At 37.0% G+C, this 20,715-nt stretch overlaps 1 protein-coding gene across 2 annotated transcripts in view; it reads left to right on the top strand.

Moving 5' to 3' along the window:
* LOC109239604 (midasin) overlaps positions 1-10,125 on the top strand; it is a 62,366-nt gene extending 52,241 nt beyond the window's left edge. For both annotated transcript variants that reach the window (XM_019406190.1, XM_019406189.1), the window contains exons 58-77: positions 778-857; positions 927-1,040; positions 1,197-1,265; positions 1,388-1,544; positions 2,103-2,263; positions 2,339-2,439; positions 2,542-2,774; positions 2,984-3,238; positions 3,620-3,838; positions 3,924-4,082; positions 4,203-4,427; positions 4,608-4,898; positions 4,979-5,125; positions 6,474-6,677; positions 6,804-8,504; positions 8,578-8,859; positions 8,965-9,144; positions 9,218-9,316; positions 9,424-9,549; positions 9,664-10,125. In XM_019406190.1, coding sequence (XP_019261735.1) covers positions 778-857; positions 927-1,040; positions 1,197-1,265; positions 1,388-1,544; positions 2,103-2,263; positions 2,339-2,439; positions 2,542-2,774; positions 2,984-3,238; positions 3,620-3,838; positions 3,924-4,082; positions 4,203-4,427; positions 4,608-4,898; positions 4,979-5,125; positions 6,474-6,677; positions 6,804-8,504; positions 8,578-8,859; positions 8,965-9,144; positions 9,218-9,316; positions 9,424-9,549; positions 9,664-9,696 — 4,836 coding nt within the window. In that variant the 3' untranslated portion in view covers positions 9,697-10,125. The remainder of the gene's footprint in view (positions 1-777; positions 858-926; positions 1,041-1,196; positions 1,266-1,387; positions 1,545-2,102; positions 2,264-2,338; positions 2,440-2,541; positions 2,775-2,983; positions 3,239-3,619; positions 3,839-3,923; positions 4,083-4,202; positions 4,428-4,607; positions 4,899-4,978; positions 5,126-6,473; positions 6,678-6,803; positions 8,505-8,577; positions 8,860-8,964; positions 9,145-9,217; positions 9,317-9,423; positions 9,550-9,663) is intronic.
* The last annotated feature ends 10,590 nt before the right edge of the window (positions 10,126-20,715 follow it).

Here is a 20,715-nt window from a genome sequence, read left to right as displayed (position 1 = left end):
TCCGCCCGTCGATCACCCCCCCCCCACCCCCCCCCCCCCCCTTTTTAGAAACTAACTTGGTGGACAGAGTTACCCGGTAATCTGTGCTGGTGGGAGGTAGCAGGTTTTTGGAAAAATTAGTGGAGGTGCACGCAAGTTTGGGCCCGGGCGCTGTCTTTATCTGAAAAAAGAACTGGCTTGAATATGAAGTGTTTAGGTTGTTGAAAATCAAGACCTATAGCAACCTCACCAACTCAAAGAGGGAATTTTGATTTTCTGAAGTTTCTGTATTGGTATCTATTAAGAAATTATTTCTCCCAAGTCTTTGAAGGCAAATGGAATCCACTTTGTTCTCTTTTATTTTTGATTGTCTTGTGCAGTGTCAGTAGTTATCAGAAAGACCTCCTTATTTAAGTTTGGTGGCTTAAACACATCTGATTTTAACCTAACCGGTTAGGTTTACTGGCCATTCTTGTTCATAGTGGTTGAGAGAGTCCTCTTCTTGCCACTAGGTCAAGAGTTCGAGGCTGGTAGGTTGCCAAACAAACAAAATAAATATATGTATATATAACCTAACCGTTAGGTCAGAGCACATCACGGTGCTTGTAGGCAAGTGAACTTCATCTATAGTAAACCTTTTGGTGGGCTTATGATCTCTTTATCTGTGCATCTACGTTTCTTAATTCTTCCCACAGTTGCAGAGTCTTCTGGGTGTTATCAAATTGCAGTATTTGCAGTTGAGATTGTTGGATTACTTTTTCCGTGGACAATATGTTGATTTTAACCCTCAAACTGCAGTTGTGGTTCCCACTATATTCAGTCCTTCGACGTGGGCAGTGTGGTGAGACTGATGAATACAACCTATCTACAATTAGAAGGCATGTACTCTCTTAGTTTTATCTCAAAATTCATTACCTTTTCTTAGCTAATACTTGTCAAACATTCAGCCTGAAGGAGTTTACTGAGATGTCCAGCATCGGTGAGTTTAAGAAGCGCCTTCAGCTCCTGCTGGCTTTTCATGGGCATATTAGTACTGGTTTAAGGAATGGAACCTATTCGAGGTAGAGAAATTTGTTTTGTTCCATGTATTTGAGTGTGCTTAAATTCTGTAATTTCAAGCTGATATATGGTACGATGAAACATGGTTATCATGCACAAGCTGTGTACTTTTCTGTATATGAAGAGTTGAAAATGCTGATTGGGTAAACATTGTGCAGCCTTCATCTGGAGGAAACTATTAAAATCCTCTACAATACCTTTGGCTTCTATGCTCAATTCTTGCCAATGTGAGTTCTCTACTGCCGCATTAGGAAACTTGATATTACACTTAAAGCTCTTTTCTATCATGTCTAGTTAAAGTGATATTTCTTGTTTCTCTAACTTTTCCTCTGTCTTTCTCTTGGGCAAGGATTTTGGAGCACATTGGAACTAAAAGAAGGAAGATTGAGGAAGAGGTCAATGAGCTTGTTAAGCTATGCAGATGGGAACGCCTTGAAGATTACTTGAGCATAGAAAGCTCCAGGAGAACCAGGCAGAAGCTCAGAAAGATCATGCAGAAATACACTGTGAGTCGTACTATTTTTTATTGACTCATCTTAAAGTTGAATTGTTGATATGGGAGTTGTCTCTACATTTGTTGCTTCACTATTGGGACTAGAATAAACCTGTGTTAGGCGTGTCCTTCTGGCTTGAGTTTAGATAGCTTTGCCTGAGGATTTCCTATTGTGTCATGAAAATTTAGTAGTTAACACTTAACTCAGGTGTTCCGTTCTGTTCTTATTGCCTCTCTTTTCCACTTTCTACTTGTACATTCAATTAAGCACCCATTACTCAGATTTTGTACTTCACTATCTTGCACTTTAGAATCTACTTTTGTGGTAGACTATGATGTCAATTTTCTGCTACGCCGCTATGCAACTAAACTTAACTTTCTAACTATTTCTTGCTAACATTTTTTTTGGGTATTTAATTTTTTTAATTTTATTTTTGAGCTTGTGTACATGGAATACAATTGCCAAATCAAATTATCTCAACATTATAAAGCAACTACCTGTGGTATGGTTGCCAATTAAATAACTAGTCTTATGTAAATATTTCTCATGCATTTTGCTTTATTTATGTAGGACCTGCTTCAGCAACCTGTTATGCTTTTTATCAACCAAGAAGCAACAGAAAGTGGGATACACCCTCAAAGTAATGATCCTAGTCTCTTGGTTGATTCTTTTGAAAGGAGCAGGGGTCTTCTAAATATTGTCCTCGATCAGAAGCAGTCAGAAGTGGACAGGTGGTCTTGACTCCGTATTGATGTCTATTAATTAGTTTCATTGAGTCTTATTAACTTCCTTCTTTTCAACAACAGCCCTTCATGGTTTTCTGATTGGTGGAAGAAAGTAGAGAATGTCGTACAAGGTTTGCACCTCGACGTATCAAGAGATACTGATCTGTCTAGGATCATAGAAGGTTTATTCTCTTCTTTTCCTTAAGTGTGTTGGTTCAGGCATAGCATTCCCTATTTCCTTTTGTTGAAGATTCTGAAAGTTGCATACTTCAAAATAAATCCAGGGGTTGCAGGTGTAATCAGGGATGGTCAGTGCTTCAAGTCCTCATGCCTGTTATACCTGGATGAGTGGAAGCAACTCAGGCAAACAATTGACAAAATATGTAGTACTATTATTGACTGCGTAGATGTTTGGGCGGATGCAAGCAAGAAAATGGGGAAGAGAAGAGTATTCTCAGATCTTCTGAAGCTGTTGGATAGCTGTGGTCTATCAAAGCACAGAGCCTTGTTTATGGAGGTAAATATAATTTGGTCCATGGTCTTCCGAAATGTTCCTGTCCTTATTCGCCATCATTTCTTCATCCAAGTCCTTTTTTTTCATGACCTTACTTGAACAGGATCATCCAAGTTTTCATTTCGACTGAAATTTTTCTTTGTTGTAAATTTTCATTTCGAGCTTTTGATCTCTTCTAGATCTTGTTCTGATATCCTTTTCATTGTGTACAGGAGCAATGGAGAGTCAATATATTAATGTGCTGGTTCCTCCAGCCATCTTATGATGTTCAACATCTCCTGCTAACACAAGGTCTACCAGCCTCTAGAGATTCTGAAGTTAGTGGCAGACAGCTGCAGAGTTTACTAGATGAGAGTTTGGAAACCAAATGGAAAACAGCCAACCTGTACTATTTTAAGAGCATAAACTCGGTGCATGTTTTGCAGCAAATTTGCCTGAGTTTCCATAAGGATTTTACTCTTGAGCAGGTAACATAGTTAAGATGTTACTCAAAAAATGAGACTTTCATTTCAATTCTACTATCTTGGTTGAATAAAGGAGGATAGTTGTGATAGGTTGAAGCCAACATACACAAAATATCTAACTATGATGAATCCTGACTGCTGAAGTACCTAAATAGTGTGTAATGGATGCAGCATATTCTTAAAGCTGATTACAGCTAATTTGGACTGAGCTGTTGTTGAATTTAATGATGTCAAATCCCATGTAAAACCCCATGTAAAACCCCATGTAAAACATTCCCTTCTTATAATTTACGTGCTCCTTTTGTTATTTGTTTGCTTTGAGTTATTTTTGTTTTAGCATTTGTACCTTATTCTTCGTTGTAGTCTCACTATCTTGTAATGCAGGTTAACAAGTCAGGATCTTACATTGACCACCTCACTAGCATTCAACAAGAGCAGCGGGAGGTTGCTTATGCTTTTTCTCAGCGACTCAAATGTTTGAAAGAATTGTTATTGCCTTTAGCAACCTTAACTACTGGTGATATCCCTTTCACAAATGTGAGAAGTGATCGGTCATTTGCCAAAAATCAGTACAGCATATATGAGTGTCTATGGCAACAGAAGGTACGCTAACTTGTTTGTCTGAGTTTAAATTCCCTCTCTCTTCTTATTTTGATGGGTAATTAACAGTTTAATTTTAATTTTGCAGCAACTTTTTGATAATTTGTATGGCATGTTGTATGAAGAGCGCTTGTTTGTACAAACTGTTGAAGATAGCCATTTGAATACTTGTTCAAGTGTTAAAGACAGCACAATGCAGATTCGCCTTTTCATTGAGAAACACTTGCCCGTTGTTAAGGAATCTAAGGTTTCAGACTCTTTTATTTGTCCCTTGTAAAACAGATTTCTGTCCAGTCTGGTTCTTAATACACTCGGGCATGCTGTACAGATGTCAGTTGCACTAACTAGTTATGGGAATATATGGCAGGATTTGTTGGATGGTCATCTTATTGGCTTTCATGGAGTTAGAAGCACGGAAGAAAATGCATTGCATCCTATTGCCATCACGAAGCACATGGAGCAGTTGGTATATAAGAATTTTGATTTAGTCAAAGAATTTGAGGTTGACTATCGTGCTTTCCATCGGCGAGATGGAGCTGGAGCAGCTGTTAAGGATATCCTGCTTGGGCACTTTGAGGAGATATTTGACAAGGTCTCACAATGCTCTATGCTTTACTGACAGTAACTTCTAAACAGTTGGAGAATCATAAACTGATTTTGCTGACAAGTCATCAAATAATTCTTAAGTGTTTAATGTTGATATTTAGATTAAAGTTACATATATTACTTGCTGCACAACGTTTTCCAATGACCGGAACTTTTAACCTTTCAGACCAACTTCATACATAATCAATTTAAAGCAAGAAACACATTTGAAGATAGGGCCCAAGATTCCATCCAATATACGGGAGATATCACTGGACTTCAAGCTGAATTTTATAACACCTTGGAGAATACATATAGAGCTATCATGAACACTTTGAATGGTCTTGTGCCTTTGACGAATGGTCGTGTTCCTCCTGATGAAGAGAATATCAATGCATGGAAAATTCTCCTCGAGTCAGCAACAAGGCATCTACAATCAGACCTTAGTGATCAAATGGTGAAGACTATTCATCTTGGGGTAAGTAATATATGATCTTATTCACTCTATGTCAGGTACGAATACCAGCTTCCAATTCTGATTCTCTCATTTTTATTCAGGGAGAGTTATTGAACTATTACAGCACTGGAAATGCGAGTTCCTATTCGGTTGTCAGGGCACACATAGAAAATCTGTATTCATTGTTGGATGTGATCATTGCCTTTGGCGATGGTCTTCTGCATGATTTTCTTATCATGCATAGAATGGTAAGTTTTGCCTGATTGTCCCGTCCTGGTTCTGGTTCTCTTTGTTTTGTGCTTAATGTCAATACATGGTGTGGTTCTTCCGAATTTTCTTCCCATAGCACCCTTTTAGAAAAATCTTTATTCATTCTTTGATGTTATGTTTGCCTTATATGATGGTCTTCTGCATGATTTTCTTGTCATGCATAGGATGATAGTGTTCTTTGCAGAGGCCTGTCCTTGTTCTTGGTTATCTGCTTGATGTGTGCTTATATGTTTGCTTGTTACATATGTGGGCTGTTTCTTCCGATCAATTTTCCTCCCATAGCCCCCCCCCCCTAAAAAAAAAAAAAAGAAAAAAAACCCCCCTTCCTTTTTCTCTTCCTTTACTAGAGTTATTTTTTTACCTCACTTAAAAAAGAGTAATTTGGTAGCCTGGTTGAATTAGGAACTTCATGGCCAGATTGACTGGTTCATGTAGGGGTGTTCAATCAATGTTGATGTTGGATTAGATGCAGTCAAGAGCAGGGATTTGTTAAACTGCAATAATCTGAGGGTGTGCACTTCTCCTTTTTCTTTAAGAAATCCTTGTGAGTGGGTACTGATAAAAGAAATAAGAAAAATACTAAAGATCTGAATCTATCAGAAGATTCATCCTCTTGCTTTAATTAGGGCTGCTTTGTATATTATTTCGTTGAGTTTCTTCTTCTATAAAAGCCTCAACCTTTCTTAAAATACTTATATGCCAATAAAAGAATTAGGAGGTAATATGGGTATATGTGTTATTGAGAATGAGTTCAAAGTAGACATGAGTATCTAAAGCTTAAACTACTACATAGGAAAGAAAGATATGTCTATTCTGTCTTAGTGTTATCCAATTGGTGTTAGTTTCGGAGTCTGGTATGCCTCAAAAAGAGAGAATAATATTGTCATCCATTCAGATCAACCTTTATAAGGATTTCAATCGGTTATAACTTACAAGGTAATAAAGTATCAATGGTACCGTGTGCAGGTAGTAAGAATGTGTTACTATATATATATATATATATATATATATATATCCTATGTTTATGAGAACTTAGCATATCAGTGTAGAGCAAAAGGACTTTTTGAAATGGGGAGTTCCTCTGTTATGTAAGATAGCTAGGTTGACTTTCACCAAGTGGGACTGGATTATTTATCAAGAACACGCACATCCAATTAAGCAGCTGGACTAGTTTACTAATAAAATCAGTTTTACGCATTCTGGTTCAGACACTTTTCTGGACTAGAAGACATTAGCAAAGACTGTATCTGCAAGCCTACTTTTGTTTTGATATGTACTTTGCTTCGCAAATCATTATTTGTAAACTTTTCTCAATGATTTTGACAGCTATCTATGATGACCCATGTGCTGGCAAACGTTTTTACTTCGCTGTTTGCTAAAGGCTTTGGTACAAAAGAAGAGGACACAAATGATGCCAGCCAGGATTTAGTTCAAGATCAAAGTGGAACAGGTATGGGTGAGGGTAGTGGAATGAACGATGTCAGCGACCAGATAAATGATGAAGATCAGCTTATTGGCACTTCCGCTGATGTAAGAAATGACAAGCATACCAATTATCTCTTGCTTTCATTTTTCTCCCTTTTTTCCAATCTGTTTCTCTTTATTTACAATAAAAGCAATGGTATGGATCACACCGTCTTGGTTCTGCTTTTGTAGAGAGATGAAGAAAGTACTCTTGGTGAGGCTCCAAGTAAAACTGACAAAGGAATTGAGATGGAGCAAGATTTTGCTGCTGATACCTATAGTGTAAGTGAGGATTCTGCGGATGATGAAGGCAATGAAGAAAATGAAGAACTGGAATCTGCTATGGGGGAGACTGGTGATCGGGGTGAAGTAGCTGATGAGAAACTATGGGACAAGGGTGATGATAATCCCAGTACCATGGATGAAAAGTATGAGAGTGGTCCATCAGTAAAAGACAGCGGTATCAACAGAGAGCTTCGAGCAAAAGATGATGCTGATGAAGCTGCTGATGAAGCAGGAGAACTCAATCCCGACATATTAGAGGAGCAAGCTGATGAAAATGGCAATGATGAAACTTGCGAAGGGATGGAAGACATAAATATGGACAAAGAGGATGCATATGCAGATCCTACTGGATTGAAGCCTGACGAACATGATCAAGGTCCTGAAGAGGATTGTAATATGGATGAACCAGAGATTGCTGAACCAATGGTGGAAGATGATTTAAACCAGCAAGGTGACCCTGCTGAGGAAAAGAATGAGGGGGGTGAAACAGCTGATTCAGATGCAACTTTTGATGAGGCGGACCCTGAGCATTTGGATGAAAATCCTGGAGGAGCTGATGAAGAAGGTGATCATGCAGATGACACGAAAAAGGAACCAGCAGAACAAAATAGAAAGATCCTGCAGTCGGACACTTCTCATTCTGTGGGTGATAATGTCCCAACTGCTGTGTCTGCATCTGAGCCTAGAGGTGAATATAATCAAGCAAATTTGAAAGATGCAGCTCCTGAAGCGAAGGGATCTGATGTTGGTGGGCCTCAACATGACCTTGCTCCCATGAGAGGTTTGCCTGATGCCTCTATGGTTGAAATCATGGCTTCTGATTCTTCAAATGGCCAAAAGCTGGGCAGTGATCAACCTGAAAATCCTTTACCTCCAGCTGATTCATCGCATCAACGGATTCAGCCCAATCCTTGTCGTAGTGTGGGTGATGCCCTCGAGGGATGGAAAGATAGAGTCAAAGTCTCACTTGACCTACAGGAGAGCGAAGCTCCAGATGATATGGCTGCTGAAAATGCAAATGAATATTCATATACTGCTGAATTTGAAAAGGGAACAGCTCAAGCGCTTGGGCCAGCAACTGCTGATCAAGTAGACAAAAATGTACATGGAAATGATCTGGAAGGGGAAAATGCAACTACAGAGAGAAAAGATGACATTTCTGAAATGGAGATTGAGAGGCAGCTGTCTGAAGCACATACTATTAGTAATTCCGCTTTAAGTTTCTGCAATGACAAGGGCAAGCAATCAGAGATAATGGACACTGAGGAGCAACCTGAATCACCATCAGAAGTTGATGCTAGAGATGATACTGGTGTCACTAGTTTGTCTCAGAGTTTGGTCTCAGTGAAGAGGACCTTTTTGGTGGAGGACATAAATCGGCTTAGCGAGCTCTCGGTAGATGATGACGACCTAGGCAAGGCCCGTAACCTTGAAGAGGTATCCGATGAGATGAGAAAGAATGCTGCAACTCTCTGGAAAAATTATGAACTTCGCACTACGAGGTTGTCCCAGGAGTTGGCTGAACAGTTGCGTTTGGTAATGGAACCGACTTTAGCTAGCAAGCTCCAGGGAGATTACAAGACCGGGAAAAGAATTAACATGAAGAAGGTAATCTTTAGTTATTCATTTTTCCTTTTTATTGGAAGGAATAATATTCTAATCTTGTACTATCTATTGCCAGGTAATTCCATACATAGCAAGTCATTACCGTAAAGATAAGATATGGCTAAGGAGAACTCGGCCTAACAAACGGAACTACCAAGTGGTTATTGCTGTGGATGACTCCCGCAGCATGTCTGAGAGTGGTTGTGGACATTTAGCCATTGAAGCATTGGTGACTGTTTGCCGTGCAATGTCTCAGTTAGAAATAGGGCAGCTGTCAGTTGCCAGCTTTGGTAAGAAGGGAAACATTCGCATATTGCATGATTTTGATCAGTCATTCACTGGAGAGGCTGGTATTAAGGTTCGTCTATATTCACACACATGCTTCTACCATTTGTCCCAGCTATTGTTTGAGTTATTTTGATGAAAGTTGAGCGATATATTCTGATGTTTTCCTTATATACAGATGATCTCTAGTTTGTCCTTTAAGCAAGAAAACACAATAGCAGAGGAACCCATGGTTGATCTTTTGAAGTACTTGAATGACATGCTCGACGCCGCTGCTGTTAATGCACGGCTACCATCTGGGCACAATCCGCTAGAGCAGCTCGTTTTGATAATAGCTGACGGCTGGTTTCACGAGAAGGTAAATTTCTTTGCTCGAGTGTCGGTGAAGTTGCTATCTTTCTTATACTCATTTTATTTTACTTTTACTCTAGGAGAACATGAAACGCTATGTCAGAGATCTCATGAGCAAAAAGCGAATGGTCGCGTTTCTTGTGGTGGATAGCCTACAGAAATCCATATTGGACCTTGAGGTAACCACTTGTTTTTTTTTTTCATTAGGTCCTTGATCTTGTTTGTTTCATGGTTTTTGAAATAAGAAAAGTTCTCCAGCGTGATTGGTTCTTTGACCCTTTTCCAGGAAGCGACCTTTCAGGGTGGAGAAGTTAAGCTTACAAAGTATTTGGATTCGTTCCCATTCCCATACTATGTCGTGCTCAAAAACATTGAAGCACTTCCTAGGACGCTTGCTGATTTGTTAAGACAGGTGACTGTAATACAATATTGAAGCACTTCCTTTCATTTTGAGATTTCTTTTACAATTTCTGATTATTGTTTGACAACGTGAGTAATGATCATGATCTTGGTTTCCTTCATGCAGTGGTTTGAGCTTATGCAACAGTCGAGGGAATAGGTTGCTTATATAACACATGATTCCTGTGAGAACCCCGAGATATATACATGTACATAACACCTTTCTCGGCCTTTTGTCGAAGGTCAAGTGTACAGACAGACACATGTATATAGGAGAAGCTTGGTGAATCACATCCTCGCAATGTCTCCTTATGGGATAGCATACAGTGCAGCTTTCTTGGCTTGAGCTTTCCTTTCCCACTGGAGGGGGTGCGAGTTTTAGGGGGTGGGTCGGGAGAGGTGTTTCTGTTTGCAGCTGACGCACTGTATAGCTCTGTAAAGGGAAAATGTCCTCTCTCCTACCTTACTGTCATGTTGTAACTATGGACGTTTACCTTATAGTGCAAAGGTTTAATATTGCAATCTTCATGTTCCAATCGATTTGGTGGGTTGCAATTTAGTGATAAACAATGTGGTGTATTTCTTCCTATTTTCTTTTTTCTCCATCGATATAGCTTACAAAATCAAAGGAATTCCAGATTTTAGCAAATTCATTCATGTAAATGTTTTTGCTAGACTTATTGCCGCGGGATTCAACTTTGACAAACATGCAAAGGTTGCTCGTAAGGAGAACTAAAATTGAGTGTCGAAGTAGACTTGGTCCCAGCTCTATGGCTCATGAAAGATTATCGAGCTTTATCATTATATACTTGAACAACAAAAATATACTTGAACAACAAAATCAAACATGCGCTAAGGTCCCAACTGTAATTTAAAAAGAAATATCTTTCTTTTTTTCTTTTTATTTTTTCTTAGCTTCTCTTAATAAGCCTTCACTTGGAGAAAAACACCTTTAATTCCGTGATGTTATTCATAGGATCTTCATCCACGTCATTTAGTCCTTTCTAGTATTCCCTACGGAATGTTCTTGTAAATCATGGCCAATGCTGATATACAAGCAGTGATTTCAAATTTAGAGTTTAATTGTATTTTGGCAATTTTACGTAAGGCAAGGTTTGATTTTGCTGATGGTGAGTGAAAAAGTTGGCCGAGATTTTCTTGGGGTGTGAGTGAAAAAGTTGACATATAACTCACCCTTATAAAGAAGACCTCTTCTGGTTTCATAAACTTGTAGCATATAATTTGGTGTATTCACCAGAAAAATGACGTGAAGAGTCGCATCTTAAACGACAAAAAGTTTCTTCTAATTTTTCGATGGAAATTTTATTTTGTATCTCATATAACTGATACTAGTTGTATGAGGCACCTTTTTTATCTTACATTTTTGTGGACCCAGATTTTTGTGGACCTAGAAGTGTAAGATTGGGGTCTACAAATTTGTGCGACAAGAAGGAGCCTCACACAACTAATGTAAGTTGTGTGAGGCACCCAATAAAACTACTCTTTTTCCGATGCATTAAATTGGACTATGACCTGCCCAAAAGGCAATGCACATAGGGATGATTATAGAGATTTTTATCTAGCTATACTATAACAGAGATCTATTTATCATACTTTGTATATTTATATTTATAAGTTATATATAAAATTATAAACAAGAAAAAAAATTCAAGATCCCTTAATTTTAGCTCGTCAGTTACACGACACCCACCACCATTTTCAATAATTCTCCCTACATTCAAATACAATTATGATACAGTTATCATACAATTTCTAAATATTTCTTTATTTTTAATGTTGTCCAGTCTCCCATCAAAAGAACGATGCAATTGACGATTTTTTAATAATATAAAGCTGTCAGCAATGGTGGGAAGAGAGAATATGGAGATTCTGACCGTAGAATAAGGTTAAAATATCATGGTATAGCCAGTTTTCACACCGGTCAATGAAAAATAGCCAGCGTTTATCAAGTCAATGAAAAATAGCCACTATTTTGCTGCAACAGGGACCGGTCCAGTATAATATACGGGAGTTCTGGTGCATTTGTGTACGAACTCCAGCATATTATGCTGGACCAGTATACTTTGCTAACTCCTGTNGAAATGACTTTATTTATATTGGGGTCGAATTTCGATTCTGAAATTTGGAATTGGTCCGTCATGTCATTTATGTGAGCACTGATTGGTAAGAGTTGAGTCACGAGTGACAGAGAGGCTAGCCCGAGGGGCGATAGATATAGACATGCATATGAGTGATGTTTGCCTGAGAGGTCTGTTTATGAACTTATTGATTTCACTTCTCTTTAAAGTGAGTTTCTATCGAATACGTTGATTGATTGACTGTTTTCACTCATCTTTATATTGAGCCTCTGTCGGAAAGTTGAACAAATGTTTTAAAACAACTTTTATTTAAACTGGGGCTATGAGATGTTCAGAAATTAATCACTGATTTGGCATTTGGTTATTTCCACCGAGATTTTCAAGTTATGAAGTATTTATGATTACTGTTTTGCCCAAGGGGCTGTTTTACGAACTATGCTTTACCCAAGGGGCCGATTATTGCTTTAATCTCTATTATTATTTTAAATGGTATTGAACCCCTACTGAAACTGCTGGAAGCATTTCAAAAAAATGATTTTTACTAAAAGTTGGGTTTTAAAAGGGAATGTTGACTCGTATTATGATTTGAAAGCCTGTTGTGTTTATTGATCCTAACGCGAACGTGGATTCATTGTTTCCCACTGCACAGTATTTATTTACTCTTATTACTTACTGGGTTGGAGTACTCACATTACTCCCTGCACCTCGTATGCAGATGCAGGTATTTATTCACCCGGTAGCGGGTTTTGGCTGATTGGAGGCAGAGCCATAGGAGTTTAGCGAGGTGACTGCCAGCATTCGCAGCACCGCTTCTCTCTCTGTTCATTATTCCTATTCAGTGTATTTTTAGACCTTGTAGTTGTATTTACACTCTTATAGATGCTCGTGACTTGTGACACCCCGATTAGGGCTGTGTTGGGTTGTACTTCTGCTAATTAATATTATTAAATCATATTTAGACTGCTTATTCATGTTTAACTATTTTGAAAAGGCGATATGGGTTGGTTGGCTGGCCTTGCTTCACGAGAGGCACCATCAGTACCGGATCGGGGTTTGGGTCGTGACATCCCCTATCCGCAGGTGTGGAAATACCAGAAGCAGCACAATCTGCAGCTGCAATAAATCTTTAAACTCCCCGTCAACCATCCGAAATCACCCCGAGGCTCCCGGGACCTCAACCAAAAGCACAAACATATCCCATAACCTTATTCAAACTTGTACCAATCTTCAAAACACCTCAAACGACATCAAAATCACCAAAACTCATTGAATTCAAGCCTAAGGTTCTAAATTCTTCCGCATTCCGCTTTTGATCAAAAACCCAACCAAACCACGTCCAAATGACCTGNTGGAGCACCAGTGCTCCAAACTCCAGTATATTATACTGGACAATTATACTTGCTGGAACTCCCGTAAAATTTGCGGGAGTTCCAGCATAGTTATCCTGGAACTCCCGTAAAATTTACGGGAGTTCACGGGAGTTCAAGCATACTTATGCTGGAACTCCCGTAAAATTTGCCGGCGTATTTTTCCGGATTTTGAACAGTGTTTTCGCTCAGATTTAAAGTGGCTAAATTTCGATGACTTTTGAAACTTGGCTATTTTTCAACGACCAGTGGTAAATCTGGCTATTTTTGAATTTCGCCCTAGAATAAGGGATATTGATGTTTAAAAAAAGGAGAGAGAAGAGGAGAGGGAAAAAAAAAAAAGATGTAACTGAATCCCTTAATTGAAGGCACTAATAATGAGCTTCTCTTTTAAGGAGCAATATATACACTTTGTCAGAAAAAATTAGATACTTATTAAAAACTATAAAACATAGAGAACAAATTTCTAATATAGTATAGTTAGGTAAAAATCCCATGATTATATGTATTGAGTGCTCTTAAATTAGAGCAGAAAAGAAAGAAGTTCATATAACTTTTATCGAGAGAGAGAGAGAGGGTCAACTGGTTTTGTGGCCCATTGCAAACGTGTTTCTATTTTTGTGACCCCATTTTTCTTTTACATATGAGAAATCTAGTTTTACGCATAAAAAATTTGTCTTTTACATATAAGAGATCTAAAAAGACACTTTCTTAATTTCAATATTGTAAAAAGCCATGGAAGCCTAAAACTTCTAAGTAGTGGCCACTCCACCTAGTCGTATGGCATGGGATGCATTTTCATTGGAGTTAGCTCTAGCATTTGGTTTTGGCTTCAGTAGTAAATTGGAGAAGCATCATTTTCCACGTTTCACAATTCATATTAATTTACCTCCCAATAAAAAATTATTAATGATATACAAAATTCAAAAATTTAGTCAAAAAATTATTTTTTAATAGGTACGGTTGGAAGTTATCGAAAATACATAAATAAGGTGTGATTACTGTGTTGGAATCAAAATTCGTTGCTAATGATACACAACATTTAGAAAACCTATATAATTTTTTTTTTCTCAATGGGTATACTTCGATTTCGTTTAAAACACATAGATGAGGAAATATGCAAAGTTTGAAAAAAATTGGAGGTGCTATAGACTGGTTTGGGGTCGAAATTCATTGTTGAATTTGAATTTAAAAATTTCTTTACGGCATATGTATCTCATACATCTCAGTGTGTAACACGTGGACATACATGGAATACACAAGGGATACACATTTGATACATCGGAGATCCGCAGTGAGATACACATATCATCTTCTTTCATGTCATCTTTTACTTTTGAATTTGGCTCAAATTTCAATATTATTTCACTTTCTCGGAACTTCTTTAAATCTTTTCTCCTGCAAAAGCAATAAGGAAATTAAATTATCAAGAATAAATTCCAAGAGCCATACAGAGAATCAATGCATAAATGATAGTAAGATTTTTCATTGTAATTACATAAGGGGACACACATGTTATATTTTTCTGAGCTAATAGCTACAAAAATAAGCATAGTACAAATGCAAAATAATTTTCTTTAACAGACATAAAACTTAGAAAAGTTCTCACATTAATATACTCTTTACTCCAAAAGGAATTTGCAGTCTTAATAAAAAATTAAGCATACACAAGACTCTAACCCACCAAACACATCCTTTATCAGGCCACGAACCTAATATAAGATTGCAGTTTGATCTAATATAAGATTGCAGTTTGATCTTGATACTTTAACTGGGTTTAGCCGTATTTTATAATATTGCACTTCAGAGCCAAATTATTTCAAGAAGAATGACAATAATAAACCTATTAATCACTCGATCGGTTCTTGTTTTCTAGTTTAGTCATTTTGGTCCCACTAAATATTCAATCTTCCCCTCCTTCAAGAATTTTGTTTACCCTTAAAAATGGATAACAATTGAATTTATATGCGCTTTTAGGATATGTGGATAAACTCAATATAAGTGATCAATAACGTTAGACAAGCGAATTAAAGATAAATAAATAACCAAACCAGCTGTGATGCTAAGTTCGGGCCCGGGTCTGAGCTTAGCAATTGTTCTGCTCTCGATTCGGAGCTAAATATATATATATATATATGAAGAGCTATGAACAAAAATAAGAACTTTTGAATAACTTAGAAGCAGAAAAAATAAGTTTATATTGCCTTGATATGCGTACTACAGTACCTTTATTAAATAAAAATTACCCCCTTTATATAGTAGGAGGGTTTCAAAAAATCTCCTTTTTTGTTAATCATTGATCTGCTGCCGATACGGCCCGAGATTCACGCCGTGATATCCGGTTGGGCGCGAATATCGCGGCCCTTCGTTAGTCGTGTGCAATCGTTTGGTAATGCTTTCGGAGTCTTGGAGCTCGAACTGGATTTGGGAGTGTTGTCTCGATGGCTCCGGTGGTAAGCGCTTCGTTCGAGCCTTAGTACGAGAGGTTCTTAGCTTTGATTCCGATTTCATGTAGTTATGTCCTTGCCTCGTTTGCCCCACCAAAAAATTGGGGTGCTTATTAGCCCCCATTTTACCCATATATAGACTTGTTTCTCAGAGAGTGAGTTTGCCGAAACGATGAGAAACAATAGATGTTTCCCGGTTCCTTCCTTCGTACGTTACAATCGAGACGACAAAGAAGCCAAAACGTCCCATCAGTCATGTCATTCTGACTTCGGACACGTGTCAACCATGGGCTGGTCGCCTCCGAATGCGAGGCGTCACGTACCTCCCCTATAAAAGCTTCTACCCTTTGCTCTTTTTCTACTTTCCGATCAAGCTTCCACCTTCGAATTTTCTAGCTATTACCAACTCTTTCAAACCTTCATAACTTCATCTTTGATCTTCAAATCTTTATAATTGTTCTCAGGTTCTTACCCAGATCTTCATCCTACCTTCAAGTTTTCAGATTCTTTTTTTCAGCCTTCAAACTTGTTCCTTCAAACCATCATACCTTTTCTTTAAATCTTCAAGCTTTCTCAGATATTAATGGATAAAACCTCCAAGTCAGTTCCTCAACATGCTGCCTCTTCGTCTTCCCACCCGGCTACAGATGCCGGAGTGGCTGCTTCCGAAGTGCCACTCCCGATGTGGTTATTCCTGAGGCCGCTGCTCCCGAGGCAGCCGCTCACGAAGCCTCTCTTAGGCCTCCCATGAAAAGCTTCATACCCGAGGGTTGTTCAATCGCAGACGACTTCAAAGTCGAGAAAGACTCGTCCAAACAGGCGAAGGAGCATGTAGATATATATGTTAGAACCAAATTACTTTAAAGATGAAATCCTTCATATTTTACCCAAGAAATATCATGTCAAATCATCGAGAATGAAAATTAGATGCGGAAGCGTACTTGAATATATATGAACGATTGAAATTGCTCGTCTTGCGGTCAGTGGCCTTCCATATCAAGATGTAGGAATTTCACAAAAGACGGCTCTCCCTTTTCCACCGATGAGATATTAGAAAAGAACCCTACGTCTGATTTGGGGACCATAACCCTATTTATAGATGCATACAGTTTACGTAATTCTAATTTAGCCCATCATTAAATTAGAAATTATATCCAGGTATCTACACATTAGACCGCATACATTAGGAGGTGTCTTATAGACCCATTTAACTTTAAACCTTAGCAGATCACTTTTAATTTGGGTCAACCTTTTAATGATAGCAACCTACATACAACTATTATTAATACCATATATATGCAAGTTCATAAAAAGTTCTAACAATCTCCCACTTGAACTACACATATAACTCTATAATTTATGTCACCTTATGAGCTCAAAATGTTTGCTATCATAAACCAAAGTACCTCCGAAAAATCTCGTTCATCAATTATGCCAATATTGAATCAAGGTGGCTTTCGTTACATTTATCGTAACTAAACCTTCCTTGATCACGAATACCAACATAACCAAATGACATAGATCAAGTATGGATGTGTAGCATGAAAATTACATGCTATGTGATCCAAGCATGCCTATTTTCAACTGGTCCAATTGAAAAAATGAGTCAGAGTGAAAAAATAACCTGAATACCTTATTTCTGCAGAAATAACCTCAAATATCCTTAAACTGAAAATATTACCTGAAACCTTAAACCGAAACCGAATTGTGTCCATAAAGAACATTTAAGAGGCTACAAATTCCACCGAAACTGAATATCCTTAAATGACATGACACCCATATGAACAATATGCTTATGAAAATCTTGGGTGGTAGCCCTTAGTAAGTGGATCCACAAACATGGAGTTTGTACCAATATGTTCTATAAACACCTAATCACTCTGAACTTTCTTTTAACAACCAGAAACTTTATGTCATTGTGCTTTGACTTTTACCGAACTCTTGTTGTTATTGGAATACAAGACTGCTAACTTATTGTCACAAAGTAACTCAAGTGTCCTTTCAATTTTATCCATAGATTCGTAGCTAGTGACAAAATTCTGCAGTCATATTCCAAAATCAGATGCTATATAATATGTTATAAATTAACTGCTTTGGTGAAAAGAGCTATGAGTGTTCGTTTAACACTCTTCCTTATATAGTCCATGAACCAAGCATATCATATTATATCAGCATCTAGTGAAGTCGATATCTGAATACCTTATTAGCTTTAACTTTTTCAACTTTCTTTGTGTGAGCATAAAATATTTGTCCTATGTAATTACCTTTTGAAACCTTTAAGCTGCTTTCAAAAGATAAATTTATGAATTATTTAAATATCTGTCCAACATTCCTAAATTAAAAATGAGTTATCCAGACGCATACAAAGTTGATATACATCAGACAGTAAAAAAATATACTTACTCCCACTAAACTTATGGTATACACAATAATTAATAAAATTTATCTCGAAACCAAATGAGACAATAACTTGATAAAATTAGTAATACTATTAATGAGGCACTTTCTTAAGTTCATAGATAATTTTCTTTATATAAATTTATTCATGAGGTTGTAGAGTTTGTTCTTAGGGAACAACTTCTTGAAGGACGGGTTGAATGATATTATCATTGATCTGAATATGCTTCTTGAATAATGTCAGATATAAAAAGTTGTTCCTGAACATTGACAATAACAATTAAAGGAATATCAATATGTTCTTCTTCGAAGATAAAGTCCTTAACTCTCTCTCCCCCGCAAACTCAACATCCTCAAAGAATCTTATATTACTGAAAAAAAAGTAGCCTTAGTAGTGGGATAAAAATTCTGAAAAATTAAGTAGATAAAAAATATTATTGGACAAAAGTCTCTTAATTCTACTTTAGAGATATGACCTAATCTCTCATACCATAAAGAAGCTAACTACTGGATGGTTAATTTACCCTTATCACCAGTTTAAACATGCAAGGTTCATTAACGAAGCAATCATATCAAGTAAGTATAGATTATTGTAACCTGATAAAGAACCGGGACCAACCAATTTTGAATTACGAAAGAGACTAATTTTTTTTATTATTTCCAAATAAATAAAAATAACCACACTTGTCTAATACAGAAACATAAATCATTCCATTAAAAAAATTGTGCAACACAAGTCTCGTTCAAATTCAGATAAAATCGGTTCTTAACAATAATCTAAAAGTTCCAATTGCTTCGACTTTAACCGACTTGCCGTCTATGTATCTTTCACCATCATTAGGCTTTCGATAGTTTAGGAAATCCTGCATAGACACAGTGATGTAAGTTGTTATATCGGAATCTAGCCACCATCTTTGTCTTGGTACCGAAGTCAAATTAACCTTAGAACAAAAACAATTAAGAGGTGTACCTTTCTTTGCACGCTATGTGTGATAGTTGGTACAATCCTTCTTCTTATGACCTTCAGCTTTACAAAAGAAACAACCATCTGTAGTTGGTTCCTGATGTTGTATCTTTTGTGTTGTTGTATCTATCGCGCCCCGTTTTCTTGCGAAAGCGGCTTTCGACCTTTGACAACTCTTTTAAATAGGTATTAAAAGAGAAGAGTCCACCTAACGATTTTAAGATGCGTTACGACACATATTTGCAAATAACTCTGTTTGACTAGTCAATGCCACCAAAGATCGGGTAAGGGCTCATATTACCTCAAAGACAAGGTATTAGACACTCTTCGAGGTCCACAACAGTGGATCCCAGCCGAACTTTACACTATATGGATTATATAATTAATTTAGGTGATTAAATAATCAAAGAAAGATGTAGAAGTTGAAGACTCTATTATAACATAAGAATTAACTATATGACTAATTGATACAAGTCTTTAAAAATCACAAGGAGTACAATTGCGTTGATCTATGACTAACTGTGAATAGCAAGTATATAAAGGATAGGGGATCCTAAGTTTTTTAGCCTAAAGGATCACCCCTTGCAACATAAATAATACTTCGCAACTCCCTTAGGGTAGGGGTTTGATGTGATTCTTTGAGTTAGCAAAGAACCAACCGACTAGAATCAAGATCTTAAAACGAAAACGTAGTTTGAGGGCCGATTTCAAGAAACAGTGTATCTCAAATTTTAGGACTCGGAATATGATGATTCAAAACAAGGTGAAAGATGACAATTTGAACTATAATAAAGACTATTTACTCGTTCAAAACAAGTAAATATTGATGCTGCACCAGTTCAATGAAAGTTATGATTCTATGATACCAAAAGAACGAATTAAGATCAAGAAACGTGTTATTGAAAGACCAAGAACTCAACAAGTTCCTAAAGTCACCACTTGGAATAAATTAATGTGATAAAGAAATACCACACGCAATTAAATACATGATAAAGACAATCACCACCTTGCTTGGAACAAAAAACAAGGATAAAAAAGATAAAATAGAGAAAAACACTCCATTATAAAACTAGGGCAAGCCTCAAAAACATGAATTCCCTTATACAAGAAAAGAGAACCCTTTACATAGGCCCAAAGTCTTTTCTTTAATGACTATAATTCCTATTCTAATAAGAAAATAAAATAACTAAAGACAAGGAAAGTAAAATCTCTATTCTATAAGGAAAATAAACTAGAATCCTACTAAAAGAAAAATCTTTATTCTAAAAGGAATAAAATAAATCCTTTTTTAAGAAGGAAAGAATCATGACTTCTTGAAATCAATCTTTAGCTTATTGGACTTCTTGAGCTTCTTGAAAATAAATCCATATGTTTGGACTTGAGCTCTAAAATATGATCTTTGCCACAATTAATAAAATTTAACATGGATTCTCCATTTACATCATTCTCCCTTGGTTGAGAAAGACTCGTCCTCGAGTCTAAAGGATCCACAAATGGCACAATATTGATAACTTCCATGATTTGATTGAACTCATATTCAGCAGGCTCTAAGTTACATTTTTCTAACCTATCAAAGAACTTCATCGTGTTGTAAAAAAGTTTAGCATGTGACCGAACTAAATCTCACTTTCTCAGTATTATCTTTGTACCAATATTTGTGCAATGAATCATCTCAAAATTAATGTGATTCTTCGAGTTAACAAAGAACCAACCGACCAGGATCATGATCTTGAAACGAAAACGTAGTTTGTGGACCGGTTTAAAAAATAGTGCATCTCAAGTTTTAGGACTTGGAATATGATGATTCAAAAACGAGGTGAAAGATGACAATATGAACTATAATAAAGAGTATTTACTCGTTCAAAACAAGTAAATATTGATGATTTACCAGTTCAAGGAAACTTA

The sequence above is a fragment of the Nicotiana attenuata genome, unplaced genomic scaffold, assembly GCF_001879085.1.
Source record: "Nicotiana attenuata strain UT unplaced genomic scaffold, NIATTr2, whole genome shotgun sequence".
Taxonomy (NCBI): Eukaryota; Viridiplantae; Streptophyta; class Magnoliopsida; order Solanales; family Solanaceae; genus Nicotiana; species Nicotiana attenuata.
Note: the sequence above shows the minus strand (reverse complement) of the source record. Positions and strands in the feature narration are given on the sequence as shown.